This window comes from Ornithodoros turicata, chromosome 4 (assembly GCF_037126465.1).
Source record: "Ornithodoros turicata isolate Travis chromosome 4, ASM3712646v1, whole genome shotgun sequence".
NCBI lineage: Eukaryota > Metazoa > Arthropoda > Arachnida > Ixodida > Argasidae > Ornithodoros > Ornithodoros turicata.
Window position 1 is genome coordinate 10,864,055 of NC_088204.1, and position 20,312 is coordinate 10,884,366.

Consider the following 20,312-nt stretch of genomic DNA (forward strand, 5'->3'; position numbering starts at 1 on the left):
ACAGCGCCGGTACTTATATTGCTGGACAAATGGCATACTTACGTTAAAAGCGCATAGCATCGCATATGCAACCGAGGGATGCACGCAACACTTCAGTTCCACAGTAGAAAATGTCACCCACGCCAAAACATAACGCTTCAGTATCTCAACATGTTTATTACTCTTAAAACACATACAATTTAGATATTAAAAAGGCATACAACTGGCTTTGGATGAGATCAAAGCTGTTGTTTATAGCACTTTTTCTGCTCACCGAGCAGCTATTTTTTCATGACTAGGTGCAGAGGCTCCTAAACATTCCAAAATGGTAAGACAATATGAACACTCAGTCCCATCTGAAGCTAACTGCCAATATCAGTCATTCAGTCCCAACACACTTATTCCCTGTGGTGGAACCCTGAAGGCGACATGAAGAGTAGCAGTGTCAGCGACCTACTGAGGGTTCCGTAATTCTTTCCTAAGTATTACAATCACCTCTTGCATTTCACTTGCTTCACGCAACCATACATTAGCTCCCTTTATAGTTACTGGCCCAGAGTATTCTTCATAGCAATAAATTAGTGTACATTTACGAATACAACTATGGAGCTAGACAGTAGCATGGAAGCTGTTTTTCTTCAACTGCTTCCTTTTCAATCCGTTTTACTTAAGTGCAAAGGCTTCACACCAGTGTGTCTTAACAGCTTGGTAGGCCACTAGTTTTGAATACTGCCTAACATCAGCCAGCAATGGGAAATCCCCCATGCATGCTCCAGTTTCAAATTCGAAGAGGTTTGGCTCGCCATTTTCTCCATTAACGGGATCACTTTCACCGGTGATTTAGTTGTCCACATGAAATTCATCCTAATGAACAATGGTCAGTGCACCCAGCAGTAGCCCCAGGTAACCTGTTTAGAGTGGGCAGACAGGCTGATGGGATATGAAAGCAGGTCAGCTTTTATAAAACCCCATGAATTATGCGATTACAACAATACCTTCTTGAAATATGGGAACAAGCTCGCAAGAAGTGCGCTGATTATCTAAAAACATTAGCGATTAGTGAACGTAAAGAGGCTACTCTGCGGGCTGAGAAGTTGATGATGGCAGACATTTTGAGGAGGACAACCTCTCATCGGAGAGTCACTAAGTGCACCTTATTTTCACCTTCAGATATGCTTTTGCAATGACCGTGCACCTGCATCGGTACACAAACAGTAGATAAGATAATCTTAAAGTATCAGTTAATACTTATGCGTACTACAAAGAAGTTGATGTGCCCATCTCTGAAGGAATTATTGCTCAAGATGAACTAGCGATCACTCAACCTTTGCATGCAGGTTGAAGAATCTGTGGACAACAATGGAAGCTTAGAATGCTTTTCTTTCAAAGTTTATGCTCTAGCTTAGTTGTGTACTCATCTGCTGTGGTCACAATTCCAGGAAACAGTTTAGAAAAGTTGAGAACGAAAGGTTCGAATATCATTAAATTCCCTTAACTTTCTTCAAGTACTTCCGTATAGTAGTTCTGTCATTCCTAACTTTCTTGCATGCCACTCACTGCTTACCTTGAAATTTTATTTTCACTAATTTGTAATCTAGTAAACTATAACAGCTTTTTAACTCACAGTCACTCAGAAATATTGATCTCCCAATAACACATACACATCAAGACATATGAATGTATTGTCACATAGTGGCAGTACTACTCCCTCAGCGGAGCTCCATCTCATGTGGGTCGCAACTGCTTATTAACAACTGAAATAAAACTTTGTATGCAGGTACTAAAATATTCTAAATATTACTAAAAGAACAAAATTTAAAATCAACAAAAACTTGTCATCACCGTACCAGCAATAACAGTGATGAACAACAGATTTCAGCATGACATCAGATCTGTACATGAAGTGCAGTTTATGGCTGACAAACTTTATGAAACGTTATGTAAAAGAGCTAAAACTCTGCCTATCACAAGACTTGTAAAATGAGTTATACAAAGAATGTGCAAGTACACCAATGACGTCTTTCATCCTAACTATTCTTTTGTTTGATAGTGTTAAAATGGGGCAGTTTGTATCGGATAGTCATAGTGAAGTTCAGGCAGCCAAAGACAGGACGACAGACAGCAGATGTGTGACACCCCTGTCACATGGCAAATTGAATGTCATTCCCGGTGAATGACATTCGCACTGAATGACAGAATGACATTCGTTTCGTGTCACACGGTGAAATCAATGGCGACACATGCGAATCAGTTCGGGGAACTCATTCGCTTTTCCCTATCGCACCGACAGCGTACCCTCGCAGTAGAGAGGTAGCAAAAACAACTACGATAAACCGTTCGAAGAAATGAAAGATGAATGAAAAGTTGTAGCCCAATATTTTATCATGAATTTGATAACTTTTGACATGAAGGACTGTTTTTCGTAGAACTACCCTCGTTCCCAGACGCCACGTTGCCAAGCGTGATGCAGATAGGCTTCTTAGTTGTCTTTGCTTGTGGTACTTAGCCAATTAAGTGTCTTTGAAAAGGCAACTATATTTTGTGAAATAATCTAATGTTTCGCCAGTTTCGAGCAAAAGAAATACAGGTATAACTAATGTACCTGTATAATGCTTTACATGTTTGACCCTGGTGTCCTAATTATCGACACCAACAGCATTTGTGAATGACATTCTGTCACTTCATGCAGCTCGATGTAAGACAAATGAATGAACATTCGATGCAATTGTCATTCACTGGGAATGCCATTCGGTTTGATGTGTGGCAGGGTACAAGCAGATGTGTCATGTTGTCTGCTGTCCTGTCTTTGGCTGCTTCAACTCCATTATGACTATAGGGTACAAGTTTGTCAAAAAATGGGGATATCCCCCATTGCACCACACACGGTGTTACAATTTATTTTATTTTTTGAGCACCAACCAACTCAGTGTCTAGGAACCTCCAGAATCCTCCTCGTTCATCATGAAAAAATTTGATCGAGCAACGTGAATTAGCATACTACGTTAATCTCACCTCTCTGGTGAAAGCAACATGTTTTGCAGGCCATTGTTGAAAGATGCTATACTGACTGGTCTTGGCTTGGCTTCTACGGAAGCTACGGCTCTCGGGCTCGACAATGTACAGCGCCAACTGGGGGTTGTTGCTATTGGCACGCACGGCACTGAAAACGTGCGCGTGCCGCAGAAACACGCAACATGTGTGGCACCAGAATGATGCAAAGTGAAGTGTCAGAGGGAAGAGTCAGTGTGGAGCTACTTGGAGAGGAAAGGCCTGTAAGACTCTTCCAATGCCTCGTGCTGGACCCTGGTGGAAAAGCAGACGTGCTCCTGGCCGTAAGCACTCCGGGTGGCGAAGGAATTTGAAGAGCACGACGCCCTGCTCGCCAGCCACTAAACTTGGTGGTCGTCCCCTGATTCCAACAACTACGGCCATCTGCTGTACATTTCCTGCATGCAGACACGAGCTTTCAGCTTCATAGAGCACTACCTCGATGACACAACAGCCTACCAAAAACGAATGTATATCTTAAAAATTCTTACAAACTACATCATCAGTGTTTTACTTATTTATGATTAGGGCCTTACTTTTTAGGGTTAAACCCGTATCCGCCCGATATTTATCCCCCCCGAACAAAATCGGTAAAATTCGGGTTTAGCCCGAATCTACCCGAAAACATCCGGGTCGCGTGGCACAATCATAAGCGTGCATTAAAATAAAGTTTGATAACATTGCTAAACATTAGTTCCATGTTAAGACAAATTTTTATTAAACAAAAAAAAAAATCACCCGAATGCACCCGAATTCCTGACGACAGAATATGCCGTAACGGGATTTAATCCGAATACACCCGAATTTTCAAATGAAAAATATCACCCGATATTTACCCCCCGAATTTGGCCAAAAATAAAACCCGAAAAAGTCAGGCCCTATTTGGAACAAGTGCCATAGAAGAGCGGTGAATTCAAATAGTTTTCAACAAGCGATCCAACAAAGGTGAAAAAAAGATAACACTGAAGCACTAAAGAATACGATATCAGTCATTCACTATGGTAAGATAAGATGAGACAGCCACACTAAAAGAGGATGGGGAGGCACATGCAGCTACTGCATTCGGTAAAACGTTTCAGTGATTCAGCGGCATCCAGTGATGCCAAGGAAAAAAAACGGACACTTTAAACAATATGTTCAGAATCCATGTACGTGTACTACGTGTGCTTGAGCTGTGATTTGCTAAACGACAGTCATGCACTCTTGTACTTAGAGCCTGAAGTTTTAGGGTTTAACCCGATTCTTCCCCGAATTGAAGGTTGCCTCTTTAGGGTGAAACCAGATTCTTACCCGGCAAATTGCCCTCACTGAGAAGTCCGTAGGAATGCACAGTAACTTGTTTGGCAGCAAATGCAGTTGCATCACCGTTTGTACCAAACCAGTACAGTTAGTTTGAATAACTGAGCCCGATTTCTCACCGAATTTAGCGTACTGGAAGTTTTCCCACCCGAATTCGCATGAATTTAGAGCACACGTTTATTTACCCGATTTTTACCCTCCGAATTTAGAAAAAAATATTTCCCGAAAACTTCAGGCTCTACTTGTACTCTATCGTACTCTTGTAGATAAAGGGTCAAAATCATAATGTTTTCTGTCTCCACCTCCATATGTTCCTTTACACATGTTACTGCAAACAACCCCATCTATATTTTAAGATTGTAATTACCAGCTTGCACCATAGCTTGAAAGCCAATGTTCAGTTGCAAAGGATGGCTCAGTAGGCGAATTCGGGCTCTGAAGAGTCGAGATGCCGTTGGTCGAGACTCTTGCCGACAGAGAACAGTGCCCCGTCGCAACAAGCCAGGAGGAGCGTCACCAATATCCAGTGCTAGTGTGGCACTCTCTCCCGCGCGCACTAAACGACATGGAACCCTGTTGCGTTGGACAGATAAAACCTGGACAACAACAAAACATGTTTTTTTTTTAATTATGGGAAGCTGCTGCAGATGTCGTTACATAATTTCAATCGTATCTATGTCTTCATATTCTCTTTGTGTGGTCTACTGTACAAACGAAAAGGAAGTTATTGGCATGCAAGAACAATCATCATTGTAACGTTGAAAAAGGAAGAAGAATGAATAGAGCCTGAATTTTTCGGGAAATATTTTTTTCTAAATTCGGGGAGTAAAAATCGGGTAAATAAACATGCGCTCTAAATTCATGCGAATTCGGGTGGAAAAACTTTCAGTACACTAAATTCAGGGTGAAATCGGGCTCAGTTACTCAAAACTAACTGAACTTGTTTGGTACAAATGGTGATTTGACTGTGTTTACTGCCAAACTAGTTAGCATGCATTCCTACAGACGCCTCAGTGAGGGCAATTTGCCAGGTAAAAATCGTGTTTCACCCTAAAGAGGCAACCTTCAATTCGGGGTGCAAATTCGGCAAAAAATCGGGTTAAACCCTAAAATTTCAGGCTCTAAGAATGAACTCGTGGTGGCTAACAGAATAAATGAACGTCCATCATTCACACATAAGCGGCGTTGTTTCTACCTCAAAGTTTGTACAGATGTTTTGTTTAATGTGCACATTTCTCGTAAAATAGTTAACGCGAGAAAATTATAGGTCCGAAGTAACACAAGGTAAGCCTTACCCTGATTGGATAGAAGGCCCCGTCATGTGCAGGGCCGGCTAAGAGATTATCGTCTTCACGCAGCACACCTCGAGTGAGCAAACCACCGGCTACAGGCCCCACGTCGGGTACTTGAAAGGTCTCGTCAATCTGTTCAAAAGAAATCGCTGCTTCGTTATTGGGTCGTCTCTGATGGTAAGGCTTCTGAGCACATGCTGTCCGATATGAGCTAGTCATCAGTAGCGAACGAGAGTTGTTGACCGATCCAGGCTCAAAGAATCCAGTAACAGATTCTTGCCTTTTCTGGCTATAACAGTTCTGACGCTGAATAACTTCAATGAGGCTCCTCACCTGAAACTCTGGGTCTAACTGCATCAAGTAATCACGCTCTTTGGGAGTGTGCCCAGGAGGAAGCACGTTGAGGAACGTGTAGAGCAGGTTGAGTCCATCTCCGTGTACGCACGATACGAGGAATACCGGAACCACGTTCTCCGACACCATGCTGGAGGCTGCTGTTAAGGCGTCATCTTCGTTCAACACTTCCATCGGAACCTGAGAGTATTAGAAAACGACATGACAAGATTACCACGTTGCTGCTAACACGCACTACATAGGCTTTAAAATATAGCTAAGCTTGATTTTAATAATCAGTCACTGTGGGAACAGTCACAAAATGTCTCGCTTTTGTGCCACAAAGTTATGCAAATTTTACTGATGTTCAACATTAAAACAGAGACACATCCGACTGTGCAGCATGATCATGGACATCGCGGACCTCTTGCACTTGCAGGAATGCAAGATACAGTGCACAGTGTGCAATACCTCGAGCCTGCACACACCTCACGGGTAGGGCCTGACTTTTTCGGGTTTTATTTTTGGCCAAATTCGGGGGGTAAATATCGGGTGATATTTTTCATTCAAAAATTCGGGTGGATTCGGGTTAAATCCCGTTACGGCATATTCTGTCATCAGGAATTCGGGTATATTCGGGTGATTTTTTTTTTGTTTAATAAAAATTTGTCTTAACATGGAACTAATGTTTAGCAATGTTATCAAACTTTATTTTAACGCATGCTTATGAGTGTGCCACGCGACCCGGATGTTTTCGGGTAGATTCGGGTTAAACCCGAATTTTACAGATTTCGTTCGGGGGGTAAATATCGGGCGGATACGGGTTTAACCCTAAAAAGTCAGGCCCTACTCACGGGTAGTCATCAGGGTCACCGCAAAAGATGGGGATAACTAACATGATGCACTTCACTTATTGCAAGCAACATGATTGCAAACTACCACATTTTACGAATGTATCCAGCACACAACCACCTCATTTCACTTCAGGAAGAAACGGGACCAGCTAATTGGTACATTCATTAAGCATTTCAAAGCAATAAAACTATCAGTGCTGAGTAAACTCAGGAATGACACAAAACACTTGGGATGTAAACTGCATATCAAAAGCATGGAAATTCTGTATCAAGACATGGAGACGGGGCTAATAAGAGGCCAAAAACGCTGAGAGAATTAGAAGAAAAATTTGGAGGTAAACCTTCCTAGATTGCTCAGAGGAGAGTTCTTTTCCTCCTTTATATTTCAATAAAGGAAGCAGGTAAATAATTGTAAGTGAGGAAGGGAGTTGCCTCAGGACAGAAGCCGCCAGGGTCATGCCGGCTTCAGCCGCCGGTCAGCCGGCTTCTGTCCTGAGGCAACTCCCTTCCTACATTCTACCGGTTCGCTGGATTTCTACCCATCTATATTGTAAGTGAGGGTTCTTTCTGGAAAGGAAGGGGAAACCTTGACTGTTTATAGTGACTGAAATTACAGTGGTTTAGAGCATTTTAGCAGTACCTCGCAATTTTCTCAACGTGCACACACCGAATACAAAACTTTCCACAGTACGAAGTGGAAGGAGCTCAAAGTACGCCAACATTTCCCTCGATACGAAGCGTCACACAGCGTGCCACAGTTCTTGGAACCTACCAGTACGAAAGCCCTGGTCTTCCAAAGTTAGAGAGCCCGGCCGTGCCGATAGAAGATCAGCGAGCAAAGAGGAAAGTGGTTTACCTTCTTGCAAGTGGGCCCCTTGAGAAATGTGTAGAGCTGAGTCAAGGTGCGAGCCAAGACTGCCGTGGTGACAGTGTCCACTTTGTTCACAACCACAGCTAGCGGCACCTGCAGGGCGAGTGCGAGCGCCAGATGATCTCGTCCAGTGCCCGTCATGCCACTTGCAGCATTCACAACCAGCATTACAAAGTGTGGGGAGTGCCCTGCAATACACGGCACGCGTTAATAGGGTGTTATTGGTTTCACATCAGTCAGGTTCCATGGCTTTCCGATAAAACTAAAAAAATAAAATAAAAACAATTAATGAAGGCGGAAGGCACAAGTGCTTCGAGATTACACTAAGGAGAAGCTCTGAACAAGATGAGGAAGGTGTTCGTATATTTCCCGCATGGGTGGAAGCGTACTACTTCGCTAACGTAATGCTGTTACAAGTCTTCACGTGAGAAACATCAACGACATGCACGGATTTTGCTTTTGTTTCTGTGCCAAAGTTTCGTTACGTTCGGCAGTGGTGTAGCCAAAGGGGTTTTGGGGGGTTCAATCCCCCCCCCAAAATCGTACCTTTGGTAGTGCATTTGGGAGAGGGAAACGAGGGGGCCGTCTTCTAACCCATGTAAAGCCACTATAGAACCCCTCCCAAAATATTTTTCTTGCTATGCCGCTGATGTTTGCCGATTCATCGACCATTCTGCTTACTTTTACTCCCGATACCTTTCTTTTCAGAACTACCACTTGCTTCTCGAACATCTCATTGAGGTGCTTGGCGCAAAATTGCTTGGCGCCGGGTGCTGTTTTTGCTGCCAGTCAGTGCCCCCGGAAACTCGAGCTCCCGGTCTCCAGCAGATTTCATAATGCGACCCACTGTCGCACCACATGGCTAGCTCACCAGCGAGCGTATTCAGCGAACGCGTGAACACGCACGACAAACGCGGCAAGGCCAGAAGCCATGTGACTCCTTACCCTCTCGGCCCCTGTGTCGTCTTCTTCCGTCGGTGGTTCCTCCCTCTCCCCCCCCACTACTGCAGTCGTCGTGTGTCGTGGTTCTGTGTCCCACAACAAAAAGCCCCCCCCCCCCCCGATTTGGGGAGAAATCAGGCTTTACCCAAGTCACTAAATGTGCGAATCTTGGTATAAATTCAGGGAAGAATCAGGTAAAATCCAAAAAACTCAGACCCTAGTAGGTAATGCATAATGAACTCGCACCGGAAACGATAATCTCAGTACCCAGTAGCGTCTCGATAATTCGACCCCCGTTAATTCGGAAATTCAGATAATTCTGACTGCTTGTGTGGTCCTGACAGATGCCTATATTTAGAGCCTGAAGTTTTCGGGAAATATTTTTTTCTAAATTCGGGGAGTAAAAATCGGGTATATAAACGTGCGCTCTAAATTCATGCGAATTCGGGTGAAAAAAACTTCCACTACGCTAAATTTGGGGTGAAATCAGGCTCAATTGCCCAAAGTAACTGAACTGGTTCGCTACAAAGGGTGATGTAACTGTGTCTGCTGCCAAACAAGTTCAAAAGCGTTCCTACGGACGTCTCAGTGAGGGCAATCTGCCGGGTAGAAATCGGGTTTCACCCTAAAGAGGCAACCTTCAATCTAGGGTGCAAAACACGTTTATTTACCCAATTTTACCACCCAAATTTATACGAAGGCAGAAAAAATAGGCGATGTCAAGTTGCCGGTGGTGAGTAAATCAAAGAGTGATATTAAACGGTAGGAACAACTTATTTATTTACACATGGTAAACAAGACTTTCGTGCACGAGACTGCACTTCTTCAGGTTACAAAAATATAAACCTGGTACAGGCACATATATACAGTTGAAGGGGCAGTTCTGGCATGAGAGGGTAACAGGTTGATGGAAAGGATGCAAACACAGATAAAAATCAAAAGAACATAGATACAAACGAACGAAACATTACGAAACATTATGAAACATAACGCGAGCCCAAGGGCCCAAGCCCTTGGGCTCGCGTTATGTTTCGCTTCCGATACCCCTGCTTTTGTATTTATGTTCTTTTGATTTTTATCTGTGTTTGCATCCTTTCCATCAACCTGTTACCCTCTCATGCCAGAACTCCCCCTTCAACTGTATATATGTGCCTGTACCATGTTTATATTTTTGTAACCTGAAGAAGTGCAGTCTCGTGCACGAAAGTCTTGTTTACCATGTGTAAATAAATAAGTTGTTCCTACCGTTTAATATCACCCAAATTTAGATAAAAAAATTTCCCGAAAACTTCTGGCTCTAATCACAGTTGACAATGGTGTTGCTGTTGTTGCTGGCAGCTTGACCGAAGATGAAATTGTGGACGATATCCTTGCAACCGCTGAGGAGACCATCGCCGGACGACGAATGTGAGCGGTCACTGCTGCGGCAGAGTTGCTGTTTCGGACGATTTCTGCCTGAACACTTCTGCTGGTGCAAGTGTGGTGGGGCACCTAACTGCGCTCCAAAAGCTTCTTCTAATGGCGCAAACGAGCTTGCAAAAGCAAACTACTCTGACAGTTTCTTCATAAATAAAAGCGTCTTCATAACGGCAGGTACACCTTTTGTTATGTGGTGCATTCAATAATTCGACACTCGGATAATTCGGACAATTTCCTGGGTCCTGTGAGATCCAAATCAACTGGGATCATGAAGTACTGCTTCAGTACTTCATGATCCCAGTTATATTGGTTTTTACTGTATTTCTGGGTTTTACTGTATGCGAAAGCAAACCAGAGGTCGTGAGTGGACCACGGTTCCGGCTTCACATCTTTGAAACGTAAACCAGAATCACAACACCATACCTGTAAGTCCAAACACAGTGGTCCGCAGATATTTTTGATGGCCCGCTAAGTCAATGAAAGTGATCAGTTTGGTCGAGATGTCGCACATTTCTTCGGTTGTTCGACAATGGCGATACGTCACTGGCTGTCCCTGGGAGCTGAAACCCAGGATCTCGCGACTGATGCTAGATGTGTGGCCCGTTTGAATTTCATGAAGATGCCTGCAAGCAAACGAAAGAAGTTCAGGATGAGATAAAAACCTGCCTTACTGTTGGGACAACAGCAAACCTTAACAAAGTGATCGTCAAGCTCATATTTGTTGCAACGCATTCCCTGAGAAGGGAAATCTCAAGAGTGATGTTCCTAAGAGCAAAAGTGTGACACACTAATTTGCTGTTCATACGGCATTTATGTCGACGGCGTTACCAGCTTTATACTGTTTTTCGGAAACATGTAAGATTGCCATTCCTATTAAATAATTCTCCTGCGCATACCCATGAATGGGATAGCCGAAGAGAACATGTACCGTAAAAGTGGTTAATTTCGCGGTCTTAATAATTCACGAATTCGTGTGAAAGTTTACGGAAGCGGATATCGTGGGATCGGGGTTCATGACATTACAGACGGTAAACGACGAGAATTAGCCAACCCCTACATGCTAGCCACTACATGCCGACTGGCTTACAGAGGCTTACCGTGAACTCCAATCCCGTAACAATGACATACATGCTGGTTTTGTGAAAGCAGGTATCTGCAATGCCAAGTGATACAGCGTTTCACAAGAACAAATTTGTGAGAATAAAGGTTGCCAAGTAAGTCGACTTCTCTTTGTGGAGATCATATCGTCGCGAATGCCACAGCCCATACTTCGTCATCCTCGCTACTCATATTTCGCAGAACCTTAATTTCGCGAAAAAAATTTCGACCTCAAAATTTCCGCGAAAATTTCTACTTTTACAGTAGTCTCATCGAAAGAAAGGAGAAATGTTCTGCCAGACCAAAAATAAGTTCAATACTACTGATGACACTGGGCTGCTATTTTATTCTTACATGCAATCACACCTTAGCACACAACCATTCTGTAGCTGAAATCATTCATGTTTCTTCGTTACGCCCTTCACAGCTCCTTTAGAACTTGACTAAGGGCACTGTGAACATGTAATGTGCAAATGCTCTACTTGGGTGCTGCAATGCTGACCTGAAGAGGTTTAACCGTGCACTGCCTCGCCCGTTGTCAAGCTCTCCTTGTGTGAGCACTCCCAAGACAGTGCTCTTTCCGACATCGACGCTGCCAAGAACTGCCACACGAATTTCTATCGTCTGCTGGTCCTCCGGCACTTTGCGCACTAACACCTGAAATGATATGCGCTTTTAACGATGCAGCATAGTCTGCCAGTCTACAATGCTACAATTATTTCTATGGTCTTAATTATCCGTATAACATGCAGACAACACTTGCTACATTTTCATTTGACACGAGAAATGCAATGAAACTGTAAAGGCTGCAAAACCAGGGTGACCACGATTCATAGAGGAAAGTTGCGGGATATTTCCAAGTTTTCAAAAAGCTGGATACCGTAACTTCAGGAACACTGTTACTTGCTCTGGATCAAAAGAATTACCATAGGTACAATTTTAGGTAAATGCCACGATCAGGGCTATGTCGAAGCAAAACAAACAGGACACTTTGTACATGTGTGATATTTTTACATACGAGAGACAGAGAAAGAAAATTAAGTTTTCTGGTTGACAGAAACACTTCCGAATGTAAACAATTAGTGTAATTAAACAAGCAGAAGAGTACACTTATTCATAGGGCCTGACTTTTTCGGGTTTTATTTTTGGCCAAATTCGGGGGGTAAATATCGGGTGATATTTTTCATTCGAAAATTCGGGTGTATTCGGGTTAAATCCTGTTATGGCATATTCTGTCGCCAGGAATTCGGGTGTATTCGGGTGATTTTTTTTTTGTTTAATAAAAATTTGTCTTAGCGTGGAACTAATGTTTAGCAATGTTATCAAACTTTATTTTAATGCACGTTTATGAGTGTGCCACGTGACCCGGATGTTTTCGGGTAGATTCGGGTTAAACCCAAATTTTACAGACTTCGTTCGGGGGTAAATATCGGGCGGATACGGGTTTAACCCTAAAAAGTCAGGCCCTACTTATTCAGTCGAACTACGTGAAATGCAGGCGACTTTAAGAGCACCGAGGGTTTTACCCTTTGAACTATGAGTTACCAACCAGCCCAACTTTTAGCCCTTTTTTAAGAGCTGCACTAGCAAGACAGTGGGATTCGAACAGAGAGAACATGAGGCGTCTTACATAGCTGCAAACAATGGCCTTCGGTGTTAGTATGTGTAGCATCATATCTCAAACTGCGTATTTTTCTACCACTTAACATAGCCTGAAACAAAAAGCAGCACAGACAAAAGTATAAGAGTGAGAGGGCACGGAAACATACTTCGGCTGCTTTGCGCTCTGGCACTTCGTCCTCGCGGCTGACTGTCCTCTCCCGAAGGACAGTCAGTGTGGCTCCGAGCTTATCCGCCATACTATACAGGGTGTTGAGGGAAGCCTGGAGCTCATGCTGCGTGAGGCCCACGAGAAGGCCGCCATCTTCGACGCCAATCTTGTAGATTGCTTCGCCCTGCCCTGCAAGCACAAGGAACGGCACATTCCCAAATCATACACCGACACCAGAACTGACATAGTTTCGCTCACTCTACGCGCAGCAATGCTGAGAAAGCATCCTCCCATGACACGGGACACACATTTTCTTTATGCAGTGAGGCATTGCGTTTTAGGGTTCCTCTCAGACAAGTAAGACAGGGTGTCAACCAATCTGCGGGCTGAAAATTCTGTGACTTTCCCAGGTTCCCACATTCCCTGATGAAAACAAAAACGAACTTGGTGCCTGCTGCTATGTTTTGATACACATCCCTATTTAAAAAGATCATTTATTGAGTAGTCGTGAAGCTGCCCAATTTTCCTGCCTCTGAGCTTGTCGAATTGACTAATGGGAAGCCGAATTATGGGGAGCGCTCTGTGGTGCGCGCTGCTTCTGAAACCAATTTTTAAACCCGGGAAAAAACAAAACCGCATATCAACCTCGAACCACTTCAATTGAGTCTTTTTCAACATGTACTACAACTTCCTCATTGACATCTAAGAGCTAAAGCCGATAATAAAAAAGTTGGAAAATTAATTACCGCTAATCAAGTGACAAGGGGCGATGAAAAAATATTTTTCGATAGACCACACAACTGCTAAGCACGTACAGTTGGTTCCGTTTGTGTAGGGCACTCAATTTTTTCTTTAGCCCCTGGCCCTTTTTCGGTGCTAGTGCATCAACCTAGTGACGCCCAAGAAGGCAAGTCTCGAGACTTCGATGGGGCGTTGGAAGTTCATTTGAGCAACACTGACTAGTTCATTTGCCATATGAAGATGCTACACAAAAAATATGTTTCACTTTCAGATGACGCGTTACTGCTATAATCTAGGCATATCGTTTTATTTTTATTTTTTGTTTGTCGCAATTTAAAACACATCCTGGGGGGGGGGGGGGGGAGGATTCGAGCGGTCTGCCTGTCTAGATTGGCGGCATGTTGCTCGGGAAAGGAATGAAAGGGGGTCCCCTGCTGCTCGAAAAACAGAAATAAATGCATAAAAAACGCAACTAAGAGATCTTGTGTCATTTTTAGTGGCTACCTATAATTTTGTAGCACATTAGAACCTCGAACCCGTTCCGAACCGGTTTACGGCCTCTGAACCGGTTACTCGAACCGATATTTGTGAACTCCGGAGCTGAACAGGAACCAAGCCTTTATGGCCGAACCCGAACCAAACCGAAAGACGTTTCGGTTCGACGCTCTGCACAAAATATCACGGAGAAAGAAAAAAAAATTAAATAGCTTAAAAACACATAAAAGAACTAGGATGACTAGAAACTAGAGCGGATGAATTCTCGCATGCCACGTACACAAGAGCTGAGTAGCATTCTTCACAAAAAGCAGCTTCAGCTTGAATGCCTCATTAGAAAAAGCTGCTGATAAACGTGCCACTTTTATTGCAGCTGAAACCTTTGTCAAGGAATGCTTTATGAACAATGCCTTCAGAATGTCCTGAAGCTCAAGTATACTCGTTCAATAGCTGGCAGCAGCGTGAGCAGGGAAACATTGCCGGATAAATTTGCGCAACACCATCCCACAGGGTAGGGAATTTGCGACAACCGAAAGTCCTAACATACAGGGTGTTACCCTATAAAAGTCTACCCGCTCCGGCATGCCGTGCTCGCCAATTACTCAATGCAGGCAGTACAATGTGTTGTCTACTTACAAAACTCATAAGGACATTTCATCATGGTAAATATCGAAATGATTAAGCACTGTAACGCAAAGTTATAGCGCAAAATGTGAGGTTCCCGTAGTGAAAACAGCCAAGATGGCGCATCTCAGTAAGCAGACGACATCCCTTTTGTGTGTTGTCTGCTGAGTACGTCGGCATTTTTCGTTCCTCAAGTTGCTTACTTCCGAGCAAAATACCACAGTCACATGAAAGCAAAATGAAAACTGCAGTTCCATCCAGCTGGGAGGATATGCGACACGACATCGTCTGGGGAGCAGCATGTCAAGTGCTCTTCTCAACGCCACCATCTTGATTGTTTTGGCTACGGGAATTTTGAGTTATAACTTCGTGCTGCGGTGCACAATCACTTCGAAATTTACCAAGATTAAATGTCCTTATGAGCTTTATATGAAGATCGCAGAATGTGCCACCTGCATTGAGTAATTGGCGAGTACGGCATGGCGGCACGGGTAGACTTTTATAGGGTAACACGCTGTAGTTTCCACTTTTGATGTGCTTTGCTACACACTAGTTCTTGCCTCCAAGGCCTTCAGATGAGGAATTCTTTGCTTCAAAGGTTCAATGACGGCGTAGCTATTTCACTGCTTCTTTGCATTTTTCACGTTATTTTTTTTATGCAGCGTGACACATCAGAGCCGAAGCACGTGTGTTGCGTGCAACAGGCCACCACAATATGTAATGTGGAGTACGGATCTGTTTCTTTTACGCTCAGTTGACACCACGATGAATTGATGTCTCCGTTTGAGAATGTCATCGTTGAACTTTATATTTCATTCTGAAAAGTGCAATGGCTATCGCACAATATTCTCTCATGGCTGAAAGAGCATTACTGAGACTTGCAAGACTAACTGTCACTTACTCTTGCTCACTGTTCTACGCTGTGTCAACAAGACGGCCAAGAAAAACCGTTACACAGCCACAAGTACATTAGCGCGACCGACGGCCAACAGATAGTAACGAGCAAGCTCAATTGGCTTAGCTTGACTAACATTGGATTGTAATGCATCAAGGTTGTCAGCGGGAGACTAAAACTTGCGACAACAGCGATGCGTTTGCTATAATCATTACTGTCTGTCGGCGGAAGACATTTTGGCGCAGGTTTGCGCTACAAATGCAACGCCGCACAGCATGGTGCAACTGGCGCAGCACTTCCACCCCTGCATTAAGCGTCAATTCACGTTGTCCTACAGAGCAACTCAAAATTTATATGCGAGATTGTTTTCAAATTTGATCGAAATATACACACTGAACTAACCTTGCCAGTACATTCAATTCTGCCAGAGTTTTCAAGACATTTCAATGCATTGCATCACCCCTCTTACCACTGCTTGGTTATGTATGCATTTGATGCCACAAAAGTGCTACGAAATACGCAAGTGTACGTACATATGACACGATAAATTACGATAAGCATTAAAAAAACTAATAAGCTGGGCATTATTAGCGGGTGATTAACTTGTGGACTGTCTACAGACCTTCACGAAGCCTCCACTTCATCTGTGTAACAAGATGCTCGAGGCGGCTCTGTGAAGGGCTCACCAATTTCAACTTGTATTCAATGTTGCCTTCTGCTGCTTCAGGGGGGAGCCATAACAAAGAGTCGGAATCCCCTCGACCACGGTCTGGGCCAAATAACGTCTCCATCCCTGCAAACACAATTAGTATGAGTCGAAACACACTTGCCTTCGTTTTGGCACATCCAACCGTGTATTCACACGATCGGCATCCTCACGGAATATTCCAGTGGAAGGAAAAGCGAAAACACTGCTCACAGAGCCGAAGTTCCGTCCCGTGTTATGTTGAGCATTCACACGGTGCGCACTCTTAAAAACAGAACTGACTGTGTCGTCTGCTAAGTGTCGTCTGCTAAATGCGCAGTACGCCACTCCCGATATTCCGCACTCTTAAAAACAGAACTTCACCGCATGGCACGATCCTAGCCAACCGTCATCCCGAATGACATCATTCTGTTGAAAACGGCAGGCGGACGCCTTTTTGTGACACTTATGCAGTTATGACAGTTGTCACAAAAAAGGCGCACGTCTCCCATTTTCAACAAAGAAGGGGAGAGAACGATGTCATTCAGGATGACGGTTGGCTAGGATCGTGCTATGCTGTGAAGTTCTGTTTTTAAGAGTGCGGAATATCGGGAGTGGTGTACTGCGCATTTAGCAGACGACACTTAGCAGACGACACCGTCAGAGTGTTTTCCTGTCATCTGCTACGGAATATCTTGTGGCTGTGTAGCAGGATATTCCCCACGGTTAGCAATGTACGTGAAGACACGATGTTGAGCGCTCGCGCTCATGCAACACTTTTCACATCTTCCGCTTCTGGGGGAATGTCGCTCGTGCGAATACACGGCAATGCTCATGTTCCAAGTACCTAATATACCCAACAAGGAAAAGCAACAGGAGAATATACGTATTTCAAGCATAACAGATCGCACAAGCATCGTAACCATCTAAAGATGTGTGCGTGCCGTAGAAACATTTATGTGAAAAACAGTGCACAAACTAGCAAGTTACTCAAGCAAGCATTAAAGCAAGTTGTTCAAAAGCAACAATGACAACAGTAACGACAAAGAAACACCATCTGGTATACAGATTCCTCGGTTTAGAGGTGGAGCTTCGGTAAAATCACCAAGATTTTGTAAAGTCAACTATAAGGAAGACATGAAGGGACTGTGAAAATATTTCCGAAATATTTTGAGCATTCATAGTGCATAAGTAATCCCTCATGTTCTATGGCCATTACATCTGTAGTGGTGAATTACTGTTGTGGCCACATCCAGTTGTGCAGCACTGTAGGTTACCCAAAAAAGGTAATTAAATTACAGTTACATGACTCTGACCACGATTGAGTTACAGGAAAAGCTGCAGAAATCAGTATGTAATTTAGTTATAACTACTCATTAAATTAATTGACTAATGCTGTGCACCAACACTTTGCCCCAAGCAAAACCACATGAATGTAGAAGCTTTTCTGGACAACTGCTAACTCCTTATCTCAATCCCATTAAAAAGAAACCCTTTTTGTTGCTTTCATGTCACAGAAACTGATTGCTGCTTGGCCCCAAAGTTATTGCTCCCCTTTCTCGTCCTTGATAACATTCTTCCTGCCCTCGCCCAACCTCATTATGGGACAATGTGGAACACCATCAAGTGATTCAGCATTATTTTCCTCCACAACAAAGTGCAACATAAAAGGCAAAGTTACCCTTGGTCATTCGAACGTTGGTTGCAGACACAACAGCACAAATAGACTTGACTGTATTACGGTATTCATGTCACCTTCAAAGGTGCAGTGATAACATATCTAAAAAAACAAGTGTCATGCCACTTTGTGTTATTGAAAGTGGTGATACATATACTGTCTTATCACAGGCAGTGCTACCAAAAGGGGTCCCTTATTGTATTTACCCTTTTTCCCCAGCACAAACTGACCCATCTTTATCAGAGCGTGACCAATAGACCTCTCACTATTTACAAACAAGTGACGTCAGATGCACAGTGCTGCCAATTTGGTAGACTGAAACTACTATAGTTCAAAAAATAAAAAATCTGAAGTTGTATGGCCTTGTTCTGCTCCAGTCTACCGGTAGCCCTGTCTTTTTGGTAGCTCTTTCTAAATATGGCTACCGGGCTCTACCATGCTAAGGAAACTGAGGAGCACTCGTTTCTCTCTGAGTCCACGTTGTGTTTCTCTTCTTCTTTTCCTTCCGCGGTGGACTGGAAACGCGAAGCACATGCTAGTGAAGACACGAAAGCGACTAAAAACGTGACCTCATTTGTGTGTACCATTAATACAACAAGGCGACCTGTGACCTTCGTGAAGGAACACCGCTTTGTCAAACGGCAGTGTTCTCCCCTCCACGTTGTTTCGGTTTCACTATGTCTACGAACGTCATGATTACGCCACGGTGCCGTTTCTTGTGTCTGTTTTGTTCATCGCTATCTTAGTATCTTTTGTTTTATGTATACAGTACAATGTCAAGACAGAGTCACCAGGGGAAATTATTCTGAAGCGAGCACCTGGCACAGTGACACACAGTAAGTGACACACCTGCCAAGAATAGAATATGAATCAACAACACACTTCTCAGATAAGGTGCATAGCCAAGTAGATGCATCATCAATCATACCTCAGACATTTCACACTGAAAAATGCCACGGTTACAAGCTGCACATGTATTTTGTGACAGTGCTGCCCGAGTTTCATTTCTTTCGTTGGCACACAATTCAAGTAGGACAACCTGACACAGTGTACACTCCATTTTATACATGAAATACAGTTGGTGTTCAGCACACTTATACCATTTTGATGTCTCTCACAGCCTCCAGCGGCAATCTCAAGCTGCCAATTCACGCACATCAGAATTTCGTTAAATGATTCTTGTTTACGCTACAACAAGTACGACTGAATAGACGAAATTAGAGGCATTCTGCTGCCAACATCCCACCTGCAGCAACAGACGGGTGCCAACTGAAACCCCAAGGCAGCGCCAAATCTTTTTCCCGTCGCTGTTACGCAACGAAATTTAATTTGTAATGTAAATAGCATGACTAGTGGTGGGAAAAAAAAGCGCATAGCAACACCATACAGACACGGTGTCCTTCTACGAAGTATCTAATACACTGCGGATATCCACATTCGGTAAAGATCCTTTCTAGCTTTCCCTCTCCACATGACAGTTCACATAACAGCTGTTCGGAAAGGCAAGACAAATCAAGCAGAATCGAAAGCGCAAAATGAACGATAAGCGGTACCTTCACGTTTTCCTGTTAGCTTTCGCCACATTTAACGCCTGAGCAGTATAGCTTACGGTTGGTTTGTTTGCAAAATGACCTTGGCTGTCTCCGATTGCTGATATGCTACTTGCACTTCTACAGTTGAAAACCTGCTCGACGTGGAGCAAAATCGACATATATTGAAACAGAACGCTCTCATGATGAAGGTCGACTTCCAACTATAGCGTCGAAAATGAAAGTGTCGGTGAAGATCGTGACGATAGTGACTGGTGCAATGAACTGCAATTGCGTTACCTTACATCAGTTGCGGTATAGAGACAAACGAAACATTATGCGAAATTGCGAATCTTACAGTTTGACATGCCTCAACATTCATGAATGTTTATAGATACGCGCGGACGACATATGCTACAATGCAACCATCAAGCAGGAAACAAAAGTTTTTCTATGCAGAGATTTCTGGTTGAAACAGCGCGAAGTCATCGGACATAAACAATTGTTTCGCGCAACAAGACTTGTCCTGCTGTATAGCCTCCTAATCTTAACAAAGCAATAAGTATGACACCGAGACAGAAAACTTACGTGTTATTCTAAAAGATGCTCACCGCAAGCGTTTTGTTTCTGAGGATGCAAAACAATCACAACAGCTACCTACGCCATGTTGCTATCAAACATCAGCATCAGCTGCCGAGAGACCTGCTCTCGGCGCATGCGCAGAGGGGCAGGGCTCGGATCAGGTAATTTCAGTGGAGC

General features: G+C 43.6%; 1 protein-coding gene across 3 annotated transcripts; it reads right to left on the reverse strand.

The window, feature by feature from the left end:
* Nucleotides 1-136: 136 nt before the first annotated feature.
* Nucleotides 137-20,254, reverse strand: LOC135391012 (GTP-binding protein 2-like). Of its 3 annotated transcripts, none has more exons than XM_064621072.1 (10): nt 20,165-20,254; nt 16,284-16,454; nt 12,905-13,095; nt 11,638-11,792; nt 10,461-10,660; nt 7,662-7,864; nt 5,952-6,152; nt 5,622-5,750; nt 4,694-4,922; nt 137-3,425 (listed from the first exon to the last, which is right to left on the reverse strand). In XM_064621072.1, exons 2-10 carry the CDS (start codon nt 16,450-16,452, stop codon nt 3,220-3,222), a joined length of 1,683 nt encoding a protein of 560 aa, XP_064477142.1. In that variant the 5' UTR covers nt 16,453-16,454; nt 20,165-20,254; the 3' UTR covers nt 137-3,219. The 3 variants fall into 3 exon arrangements, with proteins under 3 accessions (XP_064477142.1, XP_064477141.1, XP_064477140.1); XM_064621071.1 differs by having other exon boundaries at nt 20,142-20,249; XM_064621070.1 differs by lacking the exon at nt 20,165-20,254 and adding an exon at nt 19,578-19,623.
* Between the last annotated feature and the right edge of the window lie 58 nt (nt 20,255-20,312).

Coding starts and splice junctions, on each gene's coding strand:
- LOC135391012 (XM_064621070.1), bottom strand. CDS start 19,608: ATGTGGCGAAAGCTAACAGGAAAACGTGAAG. Junction 13,096..16,283: donor GAAGTGGAGGCTTCGTGAAG/GTCTGTAGACAG, acceptor TTGTGCTTGCAG/GGCAGGGCGAAGCAATCTAC. Junction 4,923..5,621: donor GGGCCTTCTATCCAATCAGG/GTAAGGCTTACC, acceptor GTTGTTGTCCAG/GTTTTATCTGTCCAACGCAA.